At 48.2% G+C, this 23,036-nt stretch overlaps 1 protein-coding gene across 7 annotated transcripts in view; it reads right to left on the bottom strand.

Annotated features, from left to right (window-relative positions):
* The window catches only part of fam149b1 (family with sequence similarity 149 member B1), a 166,323-nt gene extending 147,414 nt beyond the window's left edge, over positions 1-18,909 (bottom strand). For 5 of the 7 annotated variants that reach the window (XM_085970124.1, XM_085970129.1, XM_085970130.1 and 2 more), the window contains exons 1-2: positions 18,664-18,908; positions 1,354-1,467 (exon numbers count right to left, since the gene is read on the bottom strand). In XM_085970124.1, coding sequence (XP_085826250.1) covers positions 1,354-1,467; positions 18,664-18,710 — 161 coding nt within the window. In that variant the 5' untranslated portion in view covers positions 18,711-18,908. Of the gene's footprint in view, positions 1-1,353; positions 1,468-18,663 lie in introns of all 7 variants that reach the window. The other 2 variants (XM_085970128.1, XM_085970126.1) reach the window with 2 other exon arrangements.
* Between the last annotated feature and the right edge of the window lie 4,127 nt (positions 18,910-23,036).

The raw sequence follows: 23,036 nt of genomic DNA, 5'->3' as shown, positions 1-23,036 counted from the left end.
GAATGCTGGTAAGAGAGCAATCAAGATAATGCTAATATTTTTACCTTTCTGGTTTCCCTATTCTATCGATACTACTATGTGGTGCTCCTCTAAAGATTCCTCTCAAGCACCAAACATACCTGCCAGGGAAAACAAACTCCTTGACCATCAACTTGCACATGAGCCATTAATTACTCTGCTAGAAATTCTCCCCCTTCCTGCTGACACGGACTCATGTTGGGCTACAGTTCTACAGCTGCCCTCCTGCACATCTATACAGACAGCCGATTAAAAGGGATCTTTAGCACGAGCCAAGTATTAATCCCTAGAAACTGTTCACAATATGAAGCTGTTTTCCCTGTGTCCGTTGGCGGAGTTTGCACAGCAGTGCAGACCAGAGGGTGCCAGACTCCTGTACACCCTCTGTGCTGAGCGAGCCATGGCAGCACTTGGAGTACGACCTCCGTGGAGTACGGAGGGAAATACTGACCACAATTTCTGTTCCTGACTATCAAGTGACACCTGCTGGAGCTACATGTATGGACATCATGTGAAAACAGGATCAAACTCAGCTAGCCTACCACCACACACTCTTTACTTTCACACCTGAAAAAAAACAGCATCAGGAGAAGAAAAACTTTAAAAAGGAAAAATGACAAGAGTGGAGAAATCTCCCAGCATAATGCTATTCCTCGCTCCCTCCTCCACATTAACTTTTTTTAAAAACGAAAGAACTTGTATTTATACAGCGCCTTTTACGACCTCAGGACGTCCCTCAGCACTTTACAGCCAATTAAGGACTTTGAAATGTAGTCACTATTGTACTGTAGGAAACATGGCAGCCAATTTGCGCACAGCAAACTCCCACAAACAGCAATGTGCGAATGACAAGATACTGTTTTAGTGACATTAGTTGAGGTATGATTATTGGCCAGGACAATAGTTGTCCACCTCCACTGAAAGCAGTGACTCAATGCTCGATCTGTCACCATTCTTTGTGACAGTACATGTCAACAGGCTCCAACCAGCTTGATATCATCCTCATCAGATGTCCACACAAAATTCTTTCCCTGTACGGGTCACTGCGCGGAGCAACAATCAGGAGCCCTGCTTCATTTCTCCCCTATGTAGCACAAGGGTGCCAAGATTGCTAACTGCACCCTAACTACAACCCTGCCCGAGATAAGCTCCCTCAGCACAGACTACGAATCCAGTCTCAGACACGCTGGTCAGTGTGATGCTGCACAAACAGCATCTTTACCCATTTGGCAAAGCACAAGGCTGCCTCTTCAGTTGTTGCAGACACACTGTTCTAGTACTTGTTAATAAAACACCACAACAGTCCAATAGGGCTAGAACAAGTGAGGCTCATACCTATTAGAGGTGGAGTCTGCATCCTCAACGCTGGTGATGGGAGATGGAGCTGAATACTCTTCTAGTTTGTCTGGCAGTGGGTGATTTTCTATGGTGCATCGCGACAGGCCGAGTCTGTGGGAATAGGAGCCAACTTTTATTTTTTTCCTCTTTCCAAATACACAAATGATTATTCTGGTTATACTGTAGGCCTGTTATGCAAGCTTAGCCAGGGACGGTTAAACTGGCAGTTTGCAAAACAAGTGGATCTCATGGATTTGCTCAAATCTAGTCCAGGGTCTGGAACACAGGTGGCTGGCAGCCTGGCCTGTCCCTTTAAGACCACTGCTCTAAATAGACAAACCCAGGGGTTGCAACTGATGAGCTCGTTGAAAGTAGAAATTTAAATTTGTAAATTTCAGGCTCCAGGTCAATGACCGTCATTCTGTCTCTTTTTAAAAAGAATTCTGCATTTGTAACAATGTGTGCAAAAGACACCTATCACACACACATTTTCAAGGTGAGTCTGAGGTGATGCTGATCCTGGCGGTGGAAGTTTGGGGGAGAAGCTCACCTCCAGTGAGTTTGGAAAGAAGTTTCTGCCCAGAGAAAACAAAGTATTATTTTGATTGGTGTGTGGAATGTAATTAACGTTTCCCCGATCCACTGCAGCTGGATAAATACACAGCTAGCCGGTATAAGGAGCGGGAGACAGAGCGAGGCCCAGACTCGCCGGCAGCAGTGAGAGCGGCCCTGGGAGGAGCCTGAGCGACAGTGGGGAGTATAAGGAGCGGGAGAGAGAGTGAGGCCCAGACTCGCCGGCAGCAGTGAGAGCGGCCCTGGGAGAAGCCTGAGCGACAGTGGGGAGTATAAGGAGCGGGAGAGAGAGAGTGAGGCCCAGACTCACCGGCAGCGGCGAGAGCGGCCCTGGGAGGAGCCTGAGCGACAGTGGGGAGTATAAGGAGCGGGAGAGAGAGAGTGAGGCCCAGACTCACCGGCAGCGGCAAGAGCGGCCCTGGGAGGAGCCTGAGCAACAGCGGGGTGTATAAGGAGCGGGAGAGAGAGAGTGAGGCCCAGACTCACCGGCAGCGGCGAGAGCGGCCCTGGGAGGAGCCTGAGCGACAGTGGGGAGTATAAGGAGCAGGAGAGCGAGCGAGGCCCAGGCTCACCGGCAACGGCGAGCGCGGCCCTGGGAGGAGCCTGAGCGACAGTGGGGAGTATAAGGAGCAGGAGAGAGAGTGAGGCCCAGGCTCACCGGCAGCGGCGAGAGCGGCCCTGGGAGGAGCCTGAGCAACAGCGGGGTGTATAAGGAGCGGGAGAGAGAGCGAGGCCCAGGCTCACCGGCAGCGGCGAGAGCGGCCCTGGGAGGAGCCTGAGCGACAGTGGGGAGTATAAGGAGCGGGAGAGAGAGCGAGGCCCAGGCTCACCGGCGAGAGCGGCCCACAACAGGCAACATTCGAAAGTGACGTCAGAGAATAAATGTGATGTCAGCACCAGGGAAGCAGCTGATTGGTGAGTAGTGGGTGAGTGTTTTTTTTAAGTTTAGAGCTTATTCTGTTAAGTTAGGTCTTAGTCTTTTAAATAAAGGTTAGTACTTAGTCTTTTAAATAGTCGGTTAGATAAAGGGATGACAGGAATGGCAGGGCAGCTCAGTCTAGCGGAGTGCACATCCTGTGGCACGTGGAAAGTCACGGACGCTTCGCGTTGCATGGATGACTACATGTGCAGTGTCACCAGTTGCAACGACTCGAGCGACGGTTTACGGAGCTTGAGCGGCGACTGGAGTCACTGTGGTGCATCCGCGAGGCCGAGAACTATGTGGATAGCACATTTAGTGAGGTGGTCACCCCGCAGCCTGAGAGAACGGACAGAGAGCAAGTGGGTGACCACCAGACAGAAGACGACCAGGTAGGCAATGCAGGAGGCCCTGGAGGGCATCTCGCTCTCCAACTGGTATTCTATTCAGAGTACTGGTGGGGGCGATGGTCCCTCTGAGGAGTGCAGTCAGAGCCAAGTCTTCGGCACGGGGCGGGGAGGAAAAACAGTGGAAGAGCAATAGTGGTAGTGTGAAGAAATAGCCATATTCAGAAAAATACACCATCCTATGAACAGAATTTTGACTTTATTAAAACATGACGGTGGTTAGCACTGTTGCCTCACAGCGCCAGGGACCCGGGTTCGAATCCGGCCTCAGGTGACTGTCTGTGTGGAGTTTGCACATTCTCCCCGTGTTTGCGTGGGTTTCCTCCGGGTGCTCCGGTTTCCTCCCACAGTCCAAAGATGTGCGGGTTAGGTTGATTGGCTATGATAAATTGACCCTTAGTGTTAGGGGAATTAAATACGTGGGGTTACGGGGATAGGGTGGGATATGTGTAGGGGTTACGGGGATCGGGTGGGATATGTGTCGGTGCAGGCTCGATGGGCCGAAATGGCCTCTATCTGCACTGTGGGGTTTCTGTGATTTCTGTGATTCTGTGAAGCCCTAACAATCAAAAGCTGTAAACAGCATACAGGCTTTTGAGATAAGTTGTTGACACTGAAACAATAGCCCTATTGAAACAGAGGGTTAGAGCTTCCAGAAAATCTGAGCTTTGGAGGGAACACAATGGAATGCCCAGTTAAAAGTGTCATAAACCAACACTTCGGGAAAGAAACACATAAAATTAAAGAAACATGTGCCTTTGTAAAAATAACATCAAATGGAACACGGGAGGCACCAGCCATTACATTGTTTTTGTGTTAAACTTGGAACACCTAGGAGACACGAAGTCTGTAATACAACCAACTGAGGTAAATAAGAATTGCATAGATCACCCTAGTTGAAGTGTTTTTAATTTACATGTTGTAAAAAGATACAAACAGAAGTCCTTCGTAAGAATGGCATCAAATAGAACCGCTGCTGTCATATTGTTATGATGATAAGTTTTGAACACCTAAAGGAGAGACACGAGTCTGAATGCTGCAAGCTGAACTGACTAAAAATAGCAGGGGTCAACAGAAAAATTACTGGAGATAATTAGCTTACATCAGCAGAAAACTTCAAAGGATATACCACTGAAAAAAGAGAATATAGAGCTTTCAAATAGGAAGACAGAATTCGCTGGAAGGAGCAAAGCGATTCTCGGCTTCAGAGGCTCTGTAAGCCTGCAACTCTGAGTCTCGGGTTTCAAAGATATTTGATTTTGGTGGCTATCCTGGAATAAGACTAAGTAAGGAATGTAAAAATGTAACGACGTTAAGATTTGAGAATAAGGATCTCTGAGAATAAGAATTGTAAGCTATTTGTTTTTGGAACTGTTAAAGTTGCGATTGAATCACCAGCTGTTAACTACATGTCGGTTCTTTAATAAATCTATATTTTTTTAGAATTGTCTCACATAGTATTTCTGTATCAAACTCGCAAACTCAATCTCTGTACACTCTTTGGTGAGGAGTTGCAGAATTCTGGGGGAGTTTTCCGGACCCTCATAATATCCGGAAGGTTACAGTCTAGTTATACTTATTAAAAGTGCTAGCTGAAGGATGGTAACATCTTCAGGTCGTTCCTTTCCTTCAGGGAGAGATAGTCTGGACCTTTAGACCCAATTAAGCGTCTTTTAGGATTCGGCTATCACTAACTTCAGTTGAAGGTGAACATCTGGGGAATACGCCTGATCCGGGGTGGCCCGAAAGGGGCTAGGACTAGTAATAATCCCTTCAGTAGGGGATTCAATAGTGAGGGGAGCAGACAGGCGTTTCTGCGGCCGCAGACGTGACTCCAGGATGGTATGTTGCCTCCCTAGTGCCAGGGTCAAGGATGTCACCGAATGGGTGCAGAGCTTGAACAGCCAGAGGTCGTGGTCCATATCGGTACCAATGACATAGGTAGAAAGAGGGATGAGGTCCTGCAGGCAGAGTTTAGGGAGCTAGGAGTCAGATTAAAAAACAGGACCTCAAAAGGTAGTAATCTCTGGATTACTCCCAGTGCCACGTGCTAGTGAGTCCAGAAATAGGAGGATAGAGCAGATGAATGCGTGGCTGGAAGGATGGTGCAGGAGGGTTAGATTCCTGTGGCATTGGGACTGTTTCTGGGGGAGGTGGGACCTGTACAAGCCGGACAGGTTGCACCTCAACAGAGCTGGGACCAATATCCTAGCGGGGTGGGGGGGGGATTGCTAGTGCTGTTGGGGAGGGTTTAAACTAGCTTGGCAGAGGGATGGGAACCTAAGAATAGAGTCAGTAGGGAGGGAAAAAAAAAAACTGGAATTGGAAAACAAAAACATAGAAAGTAAATTGGAAGGACAGAGGAATCAAGGGCTAGATAGTAGTCAACAAGGAGGTTTGCCTGTACTAAATGGTATATACTGTACTTCAATGCAAGGAGTAAAGCAAACAAGGCAGATGAGCTGAGGGCACAGGTAGATACTTGGGACTATGATATTATAGCTATTAGAGAGACGTGGCTGAAAGAGGGGCAGGTATGGCAGCTCAACATTCCTGGTTACAGGATTTTCAGATGGGATAGAGAGGGAGGTGAAAAGGGAGGAGGGGAGGTTGCGGTATTGATTAAAGAAACTATTACAGCTGTGAGGAGGGATGGTATGTTGGAGGGATCATCAAACGAGGCCATATGGGTCGAATTGAAAAACAAAAAAGGGGCGATCCCACTGCTGGGAGTGTACTACAGACCCCCAAACAGTGAGAGGGAGATAGAAGAGCAAATATGTGGACAAATTTCTGAGAAGTGCAAAAACTATAGGGCAGTAATTGTAGGGGATTTCAACTACCCCAATATTAACAGGGATAAAATTAGTGTGAAGGGTATAGAGGGTGCGGAATTCCTAAAATACATCCAGGAGAACTTTTTTAGCCAGTATGTAGCAAGCCCCAGAAGGACTTAGTTTTAGGGAATGAAGCTGGGCAGGTAGAAGGCATATCAGTGGGGGAGCATTTTGGTGCTAGTGACCATAATTCTGTTAGATTTAAGGTAGTTATGGAAAAGGACAAGGATAGACCAGGAATAAAATTTCTAAATTGCCAAGCTCAGAGGGGATTTAGCCATAGTGGACTGGAAACAGCTACTTGAAGGTAAATCAGTGTCAGAGCAGTGGGAGGCATTCAAGGAGGAGATCCGGAGGATAAGGTGGTTAAGAGCCATGGCATAGAATACAAGAGCAGGGGGGTTATGCTTCAACTGTATAAAACACTAGTTAGGCCTCAGCTAGAGTACTGCGTGCAGTTCTGGTCACCACATTACAGGAAAGATGTGCTTGCACTAGAGAGGGTACAGAGGAGATTTACAAGGATGTTGCTGGGAGTAGAGAATCTTAGCTATGAGGAAAGACTGGATAGGCTGGGTCTGTTTTCCTTGGAACAGAGGAGGCGGAGGGGAGACCTTATTGAAGTATATAAAATTATGAGGGGCCTAGATAAAGTGGATAGAAAGGACCTATTTCCCTTAGCAGAGGGGTCAAAAACCAGGGGGCACAGATTAAAAGTAATTGGTGGAAGGTTTAGAGGGGATTTGAGGGGAAATTTCTTCCCCCAGAGGGTGGTGGGGGTCTGGAACTCACTGCCTGAAAGGGTGGTAGAGGCAGGAACCCTAATCACATTTAAAAAAGTACTTGGATGTGCACTTGGGATGCTGTAACCTGCAGGGCTACGGACCAAGAGCTGGGAAGTGGGATTAGGCTGGATAGCTCTTTGTTGGCCGGCGCGGACACGATGGGCCGAAATGGCCTCCTTCCGTGCTGTAACTTTCGATGATTCTATGATTCAAGCACAGCTGCACAAGAATATTACAGCAAAAGGGTGAAGATTCAAATGACACCAGGAATTTAATTTTTTTTATTTATTCGTTCACGGGATCTGGGCATCGCTGGCAAGGCCAGCATTTATTGCCCATCTCTAATTGCCCTAGAGACGATGGTGGTGAGCTGCCTTCTTGAACCGCTGTAGCCCTGTGGTGAAGGTACTGGAAACTTTCTGGTATCCGGCACCGACGGGACCGAGCTGGTGCCGTTAGATCAAAACTGCTGTAGAAACCAGCGCTAATGTTAAAACATACGGAGCTCAGAGCTCCGTGTGAAGCAACAAACCCTGTTGCTTGCAACAGCTTCAAAACAGTCAGCGCAGCTTGCAAGCGTCTAGCTGAAGCTGTTGCTTAGCTAGAGACGCTTGCAGAGCCAGGACTGGAGAAAAGAAGCAACAAAAAGAAAAAAAATTATCTGAACCGACTCCTGAATTTTGCCGGCAGAGAGCGCTTTCCGGACATTTAACCTCCGAATAAACTAAAGTTTCCTGTACTCCCACACTGCTAACTTTGTCGTAGCAGTTTGATATAACTGAGTGGCTTGCTGGACCATTTCAGAGGGCAGTTAAGAGTCAACCGCATTGCTGTGCGTCTGGAGTCACATATCGGCCAGACCGGGGAAGGACGGTAGATTTCCTTCCCTAGCGGACATCAGTGAACCAGTTGGGTTTTTACGACAATCGGTAGTTTCATGGTTACCATTACTGATATTAGCTTTTTAATTACAGATTTATTTAATTAACTGAATTTAAATTCACAGCTGCCATGGTGGGATTTGAACTCACGTCTCTGGATCATTAGTCCAGGCCTTTGGATTACTAGTCCAATAACATAATCACTATGCTACCGTACCCCTAATAAGAGGTTATAGTTAGGAAGGCTTGAAAAATTGGGACTTTCCCCACTGGAACAGTGCAGGTTAAGGTGGGATCCGACAGTGCTCTTTGAAATGATGAAAGATTGAGGGTAAATAGGAAGAGATAAGAACATAAGAATTTGGAGGAGGAGGAGGCCATTCAGCCCCTCGAGCCTGCTCTGCTATTCAATAAGATCGTGGCTGATCTTCCACCTCAACTCCACTTTCCTGCCCAATCCCCATATCGCTCGATTCCCCGGGAGTCCAAAAATCTATCGATCTCAGTCTTGAATATACTCAACGACTGAGCCTCCACAGCCCTCTGGGGTAGAGAATTCCAAAGATTCACAACCCTGAATGAAGAAATTCCTCATCTCAGTCTTAAAAGGCTGACCCCTTATCCTGAGACTATGCCCCCTAGTTCTAGACACTGCAGCCAGGGGAAACAACCTCTCAGCATCTATCGGAATCTTGCATGTTTCAATGAGATCACCTCTCATTCTTCTAAACTCCAGAGAGTACAGGCCCAATCTACTCAATCTTTCCTCATAGGACAGCCCTCTCATCCCAAGAATCAATCTAGTGAACCTTCATTGCACCGCCTCTAAGGCAAGTTATATCCTTCCTTAGATAAGGAGACCAGAACTGTGCACAGTACTCCAGGTGTGGTCTCGCCAAAGCCCTGTACAATTGTAGCAAGACTTCCTTACTCTTGTGCTCCCTCTAGCAGTAAAGGCCAACATGCCATTTGTCTTCCTAATTGCTTGCTGTACCTGCAGGCTAACTCTCTGTGTTTCCTGTCCGAGGACACCCAAATCTCACTGAACACCAACATTTAATAGTTTCTCACCATTTAAAAAAGATTCTGTTTTTCTATTCTTCCTACCAAATAACCTCACATTTCCCCACACTTTACTCCATCTGCCACCTTATTGCCCACTCACTGAACCAGTCTATATCCCTTTGCAGGCTCTGTGTATCCTCCTCACAGCTTCCTTTCCCACCAAGCTTTGTATTGACAGCAAACTTGGATACATTACACTCAGTCCCTTCATCTAGGTCATTAATATAGATTGTAAATAGCTGAGGCCCCAGCACTGATCCTTGTGGCACCCCACTCATTACAGCCTGCCAACCAGAAAATGACCCATTTATCCCGACTCTCTGTTTTCTGTCCGTTAACCAATCCTCGATCCATGCTAATATCTTACCCACAACCTCATGTGCCCTTATCTTGCATAACAACCTTTTATGTCACACCTTATGGAATGCCTTTTTGGAAATCCAAATATACTACATCCACTGGTTCCCCTTTATCTACTCTGTTAGTTACATCCTCAAGAAACTCTAATAAATTTGTTAAACACAATTTCCTTTTCATAAAACCATGTTGACTCCGCCTAATCATATGATGATGTAAGTGCCCCGATACCATTTCCTTAACAATGGATTCCAGCATTTTCCCAATGACTGATGTCAGGTTAACTGGCCTGTAGTTCCCTGTTTTTTCTCTGCCTCCCTTCTTGAATAGTGGGGTTACATTTGCTACCTTCCAATCCGCTGGGACCATTCTAGAATCTAGGGAATTTTGGAAGATCACAACCAATGCATCCACTATCTCTTCTGCCACCTCGTTCAGAACCCTAGGATGTAGGCCATCAAGTCCAAGGGATTTGTCGGCATTTAGTCCCACTGGTTTTTGAAGTACTTTTTCTCTACTGATATTAAAAAAAAAAAAAAAAAAAAAATTAAGTTCCTCACCCTCCTTAGCCTCTTGGTTCCCCACTATTTTTGGCATACTTTGTGTCTTCTACTGTGAAGACAGATACAAAATATTTGTTTAAAATCTCTGTCATTTCCTTGTTCCCCAATATAATTTCTCCTGTCTCAACCTCTAAGGGACCAATGCTTGCTTTTTACATACTTATAGAAGCTCTTACAATCTGTGCTTATATTTCTTGCTAATTTACTCTCATATTCGATTTTCTCCCTTATTAGTTTTTTGCTGGTTTCTAAAGCTCTCCCAATCCTCAGGCTTACTACTATTCTTTGCAACATTATATTGTTTCCACTGGTCAATAAATCAATAACAAAGGAGAACAGACAGGATTATCCCTTGAAAATAGTTATTAGAACTTGGAATGCTTCAGCGCAAGTGGCTATTGAGGCTGTGACCATAAGTTCATTTACAGGGAAATTGAATAAGTATTTGAAAATGAGGAATGTACAAGGATACAGGGAAAGGGGGTCAGAGCACTTCAGTTGAAGATTCAGCAAAGGGGCAGGTGTGACTGGTCTCATTCTGGGCTACCCGCACTCTGCACTCCTGGTTCGCCGCTACCCGCACTCTGCGCTTCTGGCTCACCGCTACCCGCGCTCTCCTGTTTTTTCCCCACAGCCCTGCAAAGTTCTCCTTTTCAACTATTTATCCAATTCCCGTTTGAAAGTTATTGCTGAATCTGCTTCCACCGCCCTTTCAGGCCGTGCATTTCAGATCACAAAAAAACATTCCCCTCACCTCCCCTGAATTTTGCGCCAATTATCTTAAAATCGGTGTCCTGGTTACCGACCGTTCTGCCACTGCAAACAGTTTCTCCCGATTTACTCGACAAAAACCTCTCAATTTTGAACACCTCTATCAAATCTCCTCTTTACCTTCTGTGCTCTGAGGAGAACATCCCCAGCTCCTCCAGTCTCTCCACATCACTGAAGTCCCTCATCCCAGATACCATTCTGGTAAATCTCCTCTGCACCCTCTCCAAGGCCTTGACATCCTTCCTAAAAGTGTGGGGCCAAGAATTGGACTCAATGCTCCAGCTGAAGCCCACCAGTGATTTATAAAAGTTTAGCACAACTTCCTTGCTCTATGCTTCTATTTATAAAGCCAATGATCCCATTTGCTTTTCTAACAGCTTTCTCAACTTGCCGTACCACCTTGGAAGATTTGTGTACAGACACCCCCCGGTGTGTCTGTTCCTGCATCTCCTTTAACATTGTACCATTTAGTTTATATTGCCTCTCCTCGTTCTTCCCACCAAAATTCATCACTTCACACTTCCCTGCATTAAATTGCATTTGCCATGTGTTTGCCCATTTCACTAGTCTACGTCCTCATGATGTCTGCTACTATCTTCCTCACTGTTTACTACATCTCCGAGTTTTTTGTATACTTTGAAAAATTGTCTCTCTTATACCCAAGTACAGTTCATTAATATATAGCAAAAAGAGCAATGAGACACTGTGGTCATAGAGAGAGACAGAATGTCCTTCTTCTGACCAATAGTTCAGTTTTCAAAAATAAACACCAGTTGAATTTTGAAGCCAATTTGTTATTTCACTGAGTCAGAAAAGGGAAATGCATTTTTTTTTACAACTGTAACACAGACTAATTGCTCATACTGACAGTCTTTCCTCATCCTAATTTTATTTTTTGAAAGTTGAATTTTGAAAGGAAACAAAGCCTCTGAAGGAAACAGATAGGATGACAGGCTGGACGGAAACAGTGAGGCTGAAGGGGGCTCCGGCCTCTCACCACATGCTCTTGGTTGGAGCGACTGAGAGGCAGAGTGGATGGCAGGTTCAGCGTAATGCAAATGACAGCAGTCAAAAGGGGGATATAGGGGGTCTGCAGGTAGTTCAAAGTGGAAGAGGTGGGATAGTAGGAAGGAGAGATGCTAGTGGACGCAATGGGAGCGGAAGAGGCCCAAGTGATACCAGCAGGAGTTTAGCAAAAGTAAAAGCACTATGTCACAAGTTCCCCAAGAATCTGTACAGGGGCCTCAGCTTTTCACCATATCTATCAATGACTCGTAGGAAGGAATAGAATTGTATATCGAGGTTTCCAGATAACAACAATTTAGGAGGCACAGAAAGTTGTGCAGATGGGAGCAGAAAGTTGCAAAGGGACATCGACAGATTAAGTGAATGGCCAAAACTGTGCCAGATAGAGTACAAAGTGGGGAAGTGTGAGGTCATTCACTTTAGATCCTAGCAAGATAAATCAAGGTACAGGAAACTTTCTGGTATCCGGCACGGACGGGACCGACGTGGTGCCGGTTCATCAAAAATTCCGGATAACCGAACGCTATAGTAAAAGATACGGAGCTGAGAGCTCCGTATAAAGCAACAAACCCTGTTGCTTAGCAACAGGTTCAAAACAATGGCCACAAGTTGCAAGCGTCTCTGTGGCTTAGCAACAGCTGCAGCCACACCCTTGCACAGCAACACATGGAGGAAGGCAAGTAATAAAAGTTACCTGAACCTACTCCTGAATTTTGCCGGTTAACCGAGATTTCCGGTTATTTAGGTGCCGGTAAATTGAAAGTTTCCTGTATTTCCTTAATGGTGAGAGACGAGAAACTGTGGAGCAGCAAAGGGATTTTGGTGTCCATGTACACAAATCACTAAAAGCTACTGTACGGGAATGATAGGATAGTGGTTATGTTACTGGATTAGTAATCCAGAGACGTGAGTTCAAATCCCACCGCGGCAGCTGGGGAATTTAAATTCAGTTAATTAAATAAATCTGGAGAAAAAAACTAGTATCAGTAATGGTGACCATAAAATTATCAGATTGTCATAAAAATCCGTCTGGTTCACGAATGTCCTTTAGGGAAGGAAATCTGCCGTCCTTACCCGGTCTGGCCTATATGTGACTCCAGGTGCACAGCAATGTGGTTGACTCTTAACTGCCCTCTGAAATGGCCTCGCAAGCCAATAAGAATAAAACAGGATGGACCACCCGGCATTGACCTAGGCACCGGCTTCGGACACGAAAACGGCACAACCAGCTCTGTCGACCCTGCAAAGTCGACTGACCTTGTGTCAAAATTGGGAGAGCTGTCCCACAGACTAGTCAAGCAACAACTAGTCATGACATAGTCATACTCACAAACCCATACCTTTCAGCCCAGACTCCTCCATCACCATCCCTGAGTATGTCCTATGCCACCGGCAGGACAGCCCCACCAGAGATGACAGTACAGTGGTATACAGTCGGGAAGGAGTCCTCAACATTGACTCCAGACCCCATGAAGTCTCATGGTTTTCAGGTCAAGCATGGGCGAGGAAACTTCTGATTACCACCTAGCGCCCTCCCTCAGCTGATGAATCAGTACTCCGCCATGTTGAACACCACTTGGAAGAAACACTGAGAGTAGCAAGGGCACAGAATGTACTCTGGGTGGGGGACTTCCACCAAGAGAGGCCCGGTAGCGCCACTACTGACCGAGCTGGCCGAGTCCGGAAGGACATCGCTGCCAGACTGGGCCTGTGGCAGGTGGTGAGAGAACCAAGAGGGGAAAAACCTACTTGACCTCATCCTCACCAAATGCATCTGTCCATGACAGCACTGGTAGCAGTGACCACTGCACACTCCTTGCGGAGACAAAGTTCCGTCTTTACACTGAGGACACCCTCCATCGTGTTGTGTGGCACTACCACCGTGCTGTCGACAAGGGCAGACATCGATGACGAAGTCCAACACCGCCTTCAGTGTGCCAGTGCAGCCTTCGGTCGCCTGAGAAAGAGAGTGTTTGAAGACCAGGACCTCAAACCCGGCACCAAGCTCATGGTCTACAGAGCAGTAGTAATTCCTGCCCTGCTGTATGCCTCAGAGACATGGACCATGTACAGCAGGCACCTCAAAGCACTGGAGAGGTACCACCAACGCTGCCTCCGCAAGATCCTGCAAATCCATTGGCAGGATAGGCGCACCAACCTCAGTGTTCTCGCTCAGGCCAACATCCCCAGCATCGAAGCTTTGATCACACTCGATCAGCTCCGATGGGCGGGTCACATCGTCCGCATGCCCGATACGAGACTCCCAAAACAAGCGCTCTACTCGGCGCTCCGACACGGCAAGAGAGCCCCAGGTGGGCAAAAGAATCGCTTCAAGAACACCCTCAAAGCCTCCTTGAAAAAGTGCAACATCCCCACCGACACCTGGGAATCCCTGGCCCAAGACCGTACAAAGTGGAGGAGAAGCATCCGAGAAGGCACCGAACACCTTGAGTCTCTTCACTGGGAGCAAGCGGAAGCCAAGCGCAAACAGCAGAAGGAGCGCACGTCAACCCAAGCATCCCACCCACCCGCCCCTTGAACCACCGTCTGCCACACCTGTGACAGAGACTGTAGGTCCCGCATTGGACTCATCAGTCACCTGAGAACTCATTTTTAATGTGGAAGCAAGTCATCCTCGGTTCTGAGGGACTGCCTAAGAAGAAGAAATGGGATAGATTCAGAACAGATCTAGCAGCTCAAAACTGAACATCCATGAGGCACTGTGGGCCATCAGCAGCAACAGAATTGTATTCCACCACAATCTGTAACCTCATAGCCCGTCATATCCCTCACTCTACCATTACCATCAAGCCAGGGGACCAATCCTGGTTCAGTGAGGAGTGCAGAAGAGCATGCCAGGAGCAGCACCAGGCGTATCTTAAAATGAGGTGCCAACCTGGGGAAACTGCAACACAGGACTACATGCATGCTAAACAGTGGAAGCAGCATGCTCTAGACAGGGCTAAGCGATCGAACAATCAACAGATCATATCAAAGCTCTGCAATCCTGCCACATCCAGTCGTGAATGGTGGTGGGCGATTAAACAACTGACAGGAGGAGGAAGCTCCATGAAAATCCCCATCCTCAATGATGGCGAAGCCCAGCACGAGTGCAAAAGACAAGGATGAAGTGTTTGCAACCATCTTCAGCCAGAAGGCCGAGTGGATGATCCATATCAGCCTCCTCGAGGTCCTCACCATCACAGAAGCCAGTCTTCAGCCAATTCGATTCACTCCACACGATATCAAGAAATGGCTGAGCGCACTGGATACAGCAAAGGCTATGGGCCCCGACAACATCCCGGCTGTCGTGCTGAAGACTTGTGCTCCAGAACTAGCCGCGCCTCTAGCCAAGCTGCTCCAGTATAGCTACAACACTGGCATCTACCCGACAATGTGAAAAGCTGTCCAGGTATGTCCTAGCCACAGGAAGCAGGACAAATCCAATCCGGCCAATTATCACCCCATCAGTCGACTCTCAATCATCAGCAAAGTGATGGAAGGTTTCATCAACAGTGCTATTAAGCGGCACTTACTCACCAATAACCTGCTCACCAATATTCAGCTTGGGTTCTGTCAGGACCACTTGGCTCCAGACCTCATTACAGCCTTGGTCCAAACATGGATAAAAGAGCTGAATTCCAGAGGTGAGGCGAGAGTGACTGCCCTTGACATCAAGGCAGCATTTGACCGGGTGTGGCATCAAGGAGCCCTAGTAAAATTGAAGTCAATGGGAATCAGGGGAAAACTCTCCACTGGCTGGAGTCATACCTAGCACAAAGGAAGATGGTTACAGTTGTTGGAGGTCAATTATCTCAGCCCCAGGACATCGCTGCAGGAGTTCCTCAGGACAGTGTCCGAGACCCAACCATCTTCAGCTGCTTCATTAATGACTTTCCCTCCATCATAAGGTCAGAAGTGGGGATGTTCGCTGATGACTGCAGTGTTCAGTTCCATTCGCAACTCCTCAGATAATGAAGCAGTCCATGCCCGCATGCAGCAAGATGTGGATGACATTCAGACTTGGGCTGATAAGTGGCAAATAACATTAACGCCACACAAGTGCTAGGCAATGACCATCGCCAACAAGCAAGAGTCAAATCACCATCCCTTGACATTCAACTGCATTACCATCGCCGAATCGCCCACCATCAACATCCTGGGGGGTGGTTACCATTGACCAGAAACTTAACTGCACCAGCTACATAAATACCGAGGTAACAAGAGCGGGTCAGAGGCTGGGTATTCTGCAGCGAGTGTCTCACCCCCTGATTCCCCAAAGCTTTTCCAACATCTACAAGGCACAAGTCAGGAGTGTGATGGAATACTCTCCACTTGCCTGGATGAGTGCAGCTCCAACAACACTCAAGAAGCTCGACACCATCCAGGACAAAGCAGCCCGCTTGATCGGCACCCCATCCACCACCTTAAAAATACACTTTCTCCACCACTACAGCATCTTGCCAAGGCTTCTTTGGCAGCACCTCCCAAACCCACGACCTCTTCCACCTAGAAGGACAAGGGCAGCAGGGTCATGGTAACACCACCACCTCCAAGTTCCCCACCAAGTCACACACCATCCTGACTTGGAAATATATCGGCCGATCCTTCATCGTCGCTGGGTCAAAATCCTGGAACTCCCTCCCGCACAGCACTGTGGGAGCACCTTCACCACACGGACTGCAGCAGATCAAGAAGTGGGCTCACCGCCACCTTCTCAAGGGCAGCTAGGGATGGGCAATAAATGCTGGCCGTGCCCACGATGCCCACATCCCATACAGAACAAGGGGTACAAGCATTAAATTAGAGCCAGGCCATTTACGAGTGACATCATAAGAGTTATCACGGCCCAGAAGGAGGCCATTCGGCCCATTGAGTCCGTGCCGACTCTCTGTAGAGCAATCCAGTCAGTCCCATTCCCCCGCTCTATCACCATAGCCCTGCAAGTTTATTTCCCTCAAGTGCCTATCCAGTCTCCCCTTGAAAACATTGAGTGGGTCCGCTTCCACCACTTCCGTCGGCAGCGAGTTCCAGGTCCTCACCACTCGCTGCATAAAAAGGTTTTTTCCTCACATCCCCCCGTATCTGTTGCCCAAAACCTTAAATCTGTGTCCCCTAGTCCTTGTACCATCAACTAGTGGGAACAAGCTTCTCCAACCTGTCCTTGTAGCTAAGAGCCCCCATCCCCAGAAACATTCTGGTAAATCTCCTCTGCACCCTCTCAAGGACCTTCACATCCTTCCTAAAGTGTGGTGACCAGAACTGGACGCAATTCTCCAGTTGTGGCCTAACCAGCGCTTTATAAAGATTCAGCATAACTTCTCTACTTTTGTACTCAATACCTCCATTTATGAAACGCAAGATCCCATATGCTTTGCTAACCACTCTCTCAATATGTCCTGCCACCTTCAGGGACCTATGCACATTAACTCCCAGGTCCCTCTGTCCCTGCACACTCTTTAAAACTGTGCCATTAAGTGTATATTGCCTCTCCCTGTTCCTTCTGCCAATATGCATCACCTCACACTTCTCTGTATTAAATTCCATCTGCCACTTGGCTGCCCATTCTGCTAGCCTTTCTATGTCCTGTTGCAGTCAATTGATATCATCCTCACTGTTTGCCACATCCCAAGTTTGGTGTCATCGGCAAATTTAGAATTCCAATATGCAGGTCATTTATATACATCAAAAAAAGCAGTGGCCCCAGCACTGACCCTTGAGGAACACCACTGTCTACGATCCTCCAGTCTGAAAAACAGCCATTTACCACAACTCGCTGTTTTCTATCCTTAAGCCAATTCCTTATCCAAGCTGCCAGTGACCCACATGAGCCTCAATTTTGTTAAGCAGCCTTCTAGGTGGTACTTTGTCAAACGCCTTCCTAAAATCCATGTAGACAACATCCATTGCATTCCCTTCATTGATCCTTCCTGTTACTTCATGAAAAATTCAATTAGTCAAACATGATCTGCCTTTTACAAATCTGTGTTGGCACTCCTTAATTAGCTTAAACCTCTCCAAGTGTCCATTAATTTTATCCTAGATTATTGTTTTTAAAAAACTTTACCCACCACTGACGTTAAACTGAACGGCCTTTCAGTTACTAGGATTGTCCTTACACCCTTTCTTGAACAATGGTGTCAGATTTGCCACTTTCCAATCCTCAGGCACCACCCCCGCATCTAGGGAAGATTGGAAAATTATGGCAAGCCCTTCCGCTATCTCCTCCCGCAATTTCCTTAGCAATTTGGGATGCAAGCCATCTGGACCAGTCGACTTATCCAATTTAAGCACACCCAGCCTTTCTATCTATCAATTTTCACCCCTTCCATTGCTTCTATCTTTTCCACTATTTTGTCAGCATCCACCTTCTTAGTCAACACCGATACAAAGTACTCATTGAGTATTCGAGCCTTGCCCTGTGCCTCTAAGCATGTATCAGCTTCTTTGTCGCTAATAGGCCCCACCCCGCCTCTTACTACCTGCTTACAGTTTACATGCCAGAAGAAGATAAGGAAGCATTTCTTCACACAAAGGGTTGTGGAAATCTGGCACGCTTTCCTCCAAAAGTTGTGGAGTCTGGCGGTCAATTGAAAATTTCAGGACTGAGATTGATAGGTTTGTTGGGCAAGGGTATCCAGGGATACGGAGCAACAACCGGTCGGCCGCGGCTCAGTGGGCAGCACTCTCTCGCCTCTGAGTCAGAAGGTTGTGGGTTCAAGGCCCACGCCAGAGACTTGAGCCCAAAATGCAGGCCGTCACTCCAGAGACTTGAGCCCATAATGCAGGCTGTCACTCCAGAGACTTGAGCCCATAATGCAGGCTGTCACTCCAGTGCAGTGCTGCGGGAGCGCTGCACTGTCGGAGGTGCCGCCTTTTGGATGTGACGTTAAACCTCTCAGGTGGATGTAAAAGATCCCACGGCACGAAGAGCAGGGGATTTCTCCAGGTGTCCTGGCCAAGATTTGTGGAGTCCTGATAGATTGCATTGACTGAACCGAGGATGGAGCTCAGCCAGGATCCAATAGAACAACCGAGGAATCCGAGGGTCGGGTGAGCGGCTCCAGGCTCTGTGTATCCCGGCCCTGCCCAGTGACCCCGGCCCGCGGCCCCCGGTACTCACATCTCCGGGGTGGTACAGACCGGCCTCCGGCTGTATCTGTGGATCATTCCACCGCCTGTCTCCGCAAGACGGGCCGGGCACAGCACATCTTCCTGCCGGCCGCCTCAGTTACCCGGCCCTCGGCTGCTCACTCGGCGAGAGTCCGGTGGGCCCCGGTGCCATGGAAACCGGGTGCGGCCGCGGAACCTGCCGGGAGATGTAGGCCCCGGCGCACGGCCTGCCGGGAGGTGTAGGCCCTGGCGCTCGGCCTGCCGGGAGATGTAGGCCCAGGCGCACGGCCTGCCGGGAAATGTAGGCCCAGGCGCACGGCCTGCCGGGAGGTGTAGGCCCAGGCGCAAGGCCTGCCGGGAGGTGTAGGCCCAGGCGCAAGGCCTGCCGGGAGGTGTAGGCCCTGGCGCAAGGCCTGCCGGGAGGTGTAGTTCTGCTGGCGGTGGGAAGGCCTCGCACTGACCCCGCCCTGTCCTGTGATCTCCCTCCAGCCACTTTACATTAAACTGTCACAACCAGATTCAATCTCTGGCCCGCTCGGGCTAGAGTCTGTGCTATAGAATCATATAGAAATTTACAGCACATCGTGTCCGTGCCAGTCGATAAATTGCTATCCACCCTAATCCCACTTTCCAGCTCTTGGTCCTTCCAGTGCATATCCCAAGTACTTTTTAAATGTGATGAGGGTTTCTGCCTCTACCACCCTGTCAGGCAGTTCCCTCGAATCCTTCTGCCAATTACTTTAAATCTATGGCCCTTGGTTATTAACCTCTCTGCAAAGGGAAATAGGTCCTTCCGATCCACTCTCTAGGCTCCTCATAATTTTATACACCTGAGTTAGGTCTCCCCTCAGCCTCCTCTGTTCCAAAGAAAACAATAGCAGCCTATCCCATCTTTCTTCATAGCTAAAATTCCCCAGCCCAGGCAACATCCTCGTAAATCTCCTCTGCACCCCCTCTAGTGCAATCACATCCTTCCTGTAATGTGGTGACCAGAACTGCACGCAGTATTCTAGCTGCAGCCTAACTAGTGTTTTATACAGTTCAAGCATAACCTCCCTATTCTATGCCTCAGCTAATAAAGGCAAGTATCCCATATGCCTTCTTAACCACCTTATCTACCTGTCCTGCTACCTTCAGGGATCTGTGGACATGCACTCCAAGGTCCCTCTGATCTTCTCCACTTCTCAGTGTCCTACCATTTATAGTGTTTTCCCTTGCCTTGTTAGCCCTCTCCAAATGCATTATCTCACACTTCTCCAGATTGAATTTCATTTGCCACTGTTCTGCCCACCTGACGAGTCCATTGATATCTTCCTGCAGTCTGCAGCTTTCTTGTTTATTATCAACCACACGGCCAATTTTTGTATCTGCAAACTTCTTAATCACACTTCCTACATTCAAGTCCAAATCATTGATATATACCACAAAAAGCAAAAGCTCTTTGCTGGGCAAATGCCAAACTAATCCCCGCTCGCTCCCCATCGCCCTGTATCAATCCTAAACTAATCCCACTGCCCTACTCTCTCCCAAAAGACCTGTATTAATCCCACCATCCCGTTCTCTCCCCCAGGCCCTGTAGCAATTCCAAACTAATCCCACCACCCCGCTCTCTTCCCCCAAGCTCAATCCCAAACTAATCCAACTGCTCCACTCGCCATCAATCTGCGTTGTGTCCCCTCCAAGGCTCAAGGTTTGGTGATGGACTCTGACCAATCGAAGCAACCCTCAAGATAGAGCTAGGTATTGTGGTCCATTTTGATCTGGGCAGCCTTACTCCATCCAGCGAAGATAAGGGGCTCTTAATTGTTCCCAATCATTTTTGAACATTTATATTGGTGCACAAACAATGGGTTACATTATACATGGGTGCACACATTAAATGACCATCTAAACCTTTCTCTTTCCCACTCCCTCCGCCCACCCCAATAGCTGGGCCATGGCCATTACTCTCAGTGCAGTGGCCTGCCTTATGCACTCATACTTCCCCCCCCCCCCCCCAACCCCTGCTTTGGTTCCCTGGATGAGACTCTATATTCTTTAAGTTATTTTCTCTCATTTCCCTTTCTCGGTCTTCCTGCACAACACACACCCTGATCAAAGCCTAGATTTGTGTGTTCCAAGTCCCACTCCAGGGACTTGAACACATAAAATCCAGGCTGACACTCCAGTGCAGTGCTGAGGGAGTGCTGCACTGTCGGAGGTGCCGTTAAGCCGAGGCCCCGTCTGCTCTCTCAGGTGGACATAAACGATCCATTGGCACTATTTTGAAGAAGAGCAGGGGGGTTCTCCCCAGTGAATGGGGCCAATATTTATCCCTCAATCAACATCACTAAAACAGATTGTCTGGTCATTATCACATTGCTGTTTGTGGGAGCTTGCTGTGCGCAAATTGGCTGCCACATTTCCCACATTACAACAGTGACTCCACTTCAAAAGGTACTTAATTGGCTGTAAAGCGTGTTGAGATGTCCGGTGGTCGAGAAAGGCACTATATAAAAGTAAGTTTTTCTTTCTTTTTTTCCAAAGCTGCTTGGTGATGACCGTGTTCCCCGATAGTGCAAAGCATTCTAACTACCCTACCCTAGCTTTCGGAGCGCTGCTCCTTCGTCAGGTGAAGTGAAGAGAAGCATACAGGCACAGCATATATAGTCAGAGAAAACTGCCAGATGATTATAGGTAATCTTTCTAACTGCCCTTTATCACACCTCGGCAGAGAGATAATCACAGCAATCAAAGGTGTGAATGGTGTCCAAACAGGTCAGTCAGGAAAACATTACATCAAAGAACAATGAGGTGAGGTCACAAGGGGTCAAATGTTGCAGATGCTGGGGTCTGCATGAAAAACAGAAAAAAACCAAAAAACTTTGCTGGAAATCACAGCAGGTCCGACCGCATCTGTGCAGAGAGAACAAGCCAACGACGACTCGAGTCTGGATGACTCTACGTCAGGTGGGGTTACATGTAGCGTGACATGAGTGTGGAACTTGGCTATCAGTTTCTGCTCGACGATTTTGCGTTGTCGTGTGTCTCGGAGGCCGCCTTGGAGAATGCTTACCCGAAGATCGGAGGCTGAATGTCCTTGACTGCTGAAGTGTTCCCCGACTGAGATGGAACACTCCTGCCTGGCGATTGTTGTGCAGTGTCCGTTCATCTGTTGTCACAGTGTCTGCATGGTCCCGTGGCAGGGTTGTGTGGCGGTGTGGTCGCTGTTCTCCTGAAAGCTGGGTAATTTGCTGCGAACGATGGTCTGAGGTTAGGCGGCTGTTTGAAGGCGCATAGTGGAGGCGTGGGGATGGCCTTAACGAGGTGTTTGTCGTCGTCGATGACATGTTGAAGGCTGCGGAGAACATGGCGTAGTTTCTCCGCTCCGGGGAAGTACTGGACGACGAAGGGTACTCTGTTGGTTGTGTCCCGTGTTTGTCTTCTGAGGAGGTCTATGCGATTTTTCGCTGTGGCCCGTCGGAACTGTCGATCGACGAGTCGAGCGTCATATCCCATTCTTACGAGGGCATCTTTCAGCGTCTGTAGGTGTCCATCGCGTTCCTCCTCGTCTGAGCAGATCCTGTGTATTCGCAGGGCTTGTCCATAGGGGATGGCTTCTTTAACGTGGTTAGGGTGGAAGCTGGAGAAGTGGAGCATCGTGAGGTTGTCCGTGGGCTTGCGGTAGAGTGAAGTGCTGAGGTGTCCGTCTTTGATGGAGATTCGTGTGTCCAAGAATGAAACCGATTCTGAGGAGTAGTCCATGGTGAGTTTGATGGTGGGATGGAACTTGTTGATGTCATCGTGTAGTCTTTTCAGTGATTCTTCGCCGTGGGTTCATCGGAAGAAAATGTTGTCGATGTATCTGGTGTATAGCGTTGGTTGGAGGTCCTGTGCAGCGAAGAAGTCTTGCTCGAACTTGTGCATGAAGATGTTGGCGTATTGGGGTGCGAATTTGGCCCCCATGGCTGTTCCGTGTGTTTGGGTAAAGAACTGGTTGTCGAAGGTGAAGACATTGTGGCCAACGATGAAGCGGATGAGTTGTAGGATGGCGTCTGGAGATTGGCTGTTGTTGGTGTTGAGTACTGAGGCTGTCGCAGCGATGCCGTCATCGTGGAGAATACTGGTGTAGAGTGCCGAGACGTCCATCGTGGCGAGGAGTGTTCCTGGTTCAACTGGTCCGTGGGTGCTGAGTTTCTGTAAGAAGTCTGTAGTGTCGCGACAGAAGCTGGGGGTTCCCTGTACGATGCCCTCGATGTATCCAGAGAGGTTCTCACACAGGGTTCCATTGCCTGATACGATAGGACGTCCGGGTGTGTTGGCTTTGTGTATCTTTGGGAGGCAGTAGAAATCTCCCAGTCGGGGAACACTTCAGCAGTCAAGGACATTCAGCCTCCGATCTTC

Source organism: Somniosus microcephalus, chromosome 29 (assembly GCF_052327205.1).
Source record: "Somniosus microcephalus isolate GS21.2 chromosome 29, FLI_Smic_1.0, whole genome shotgun sequence".
NCBI classification, from domain to species: domain Eukaryota; kingdom Metazoa; phylum Chordata; class Chondrichthyes; order Squaliformes; family Somniosidae; genus Somniosus; species Somniosus microcephalus.
This window is presented reverse-complemented; position numbering and strand designations above follow the sequence as displayed.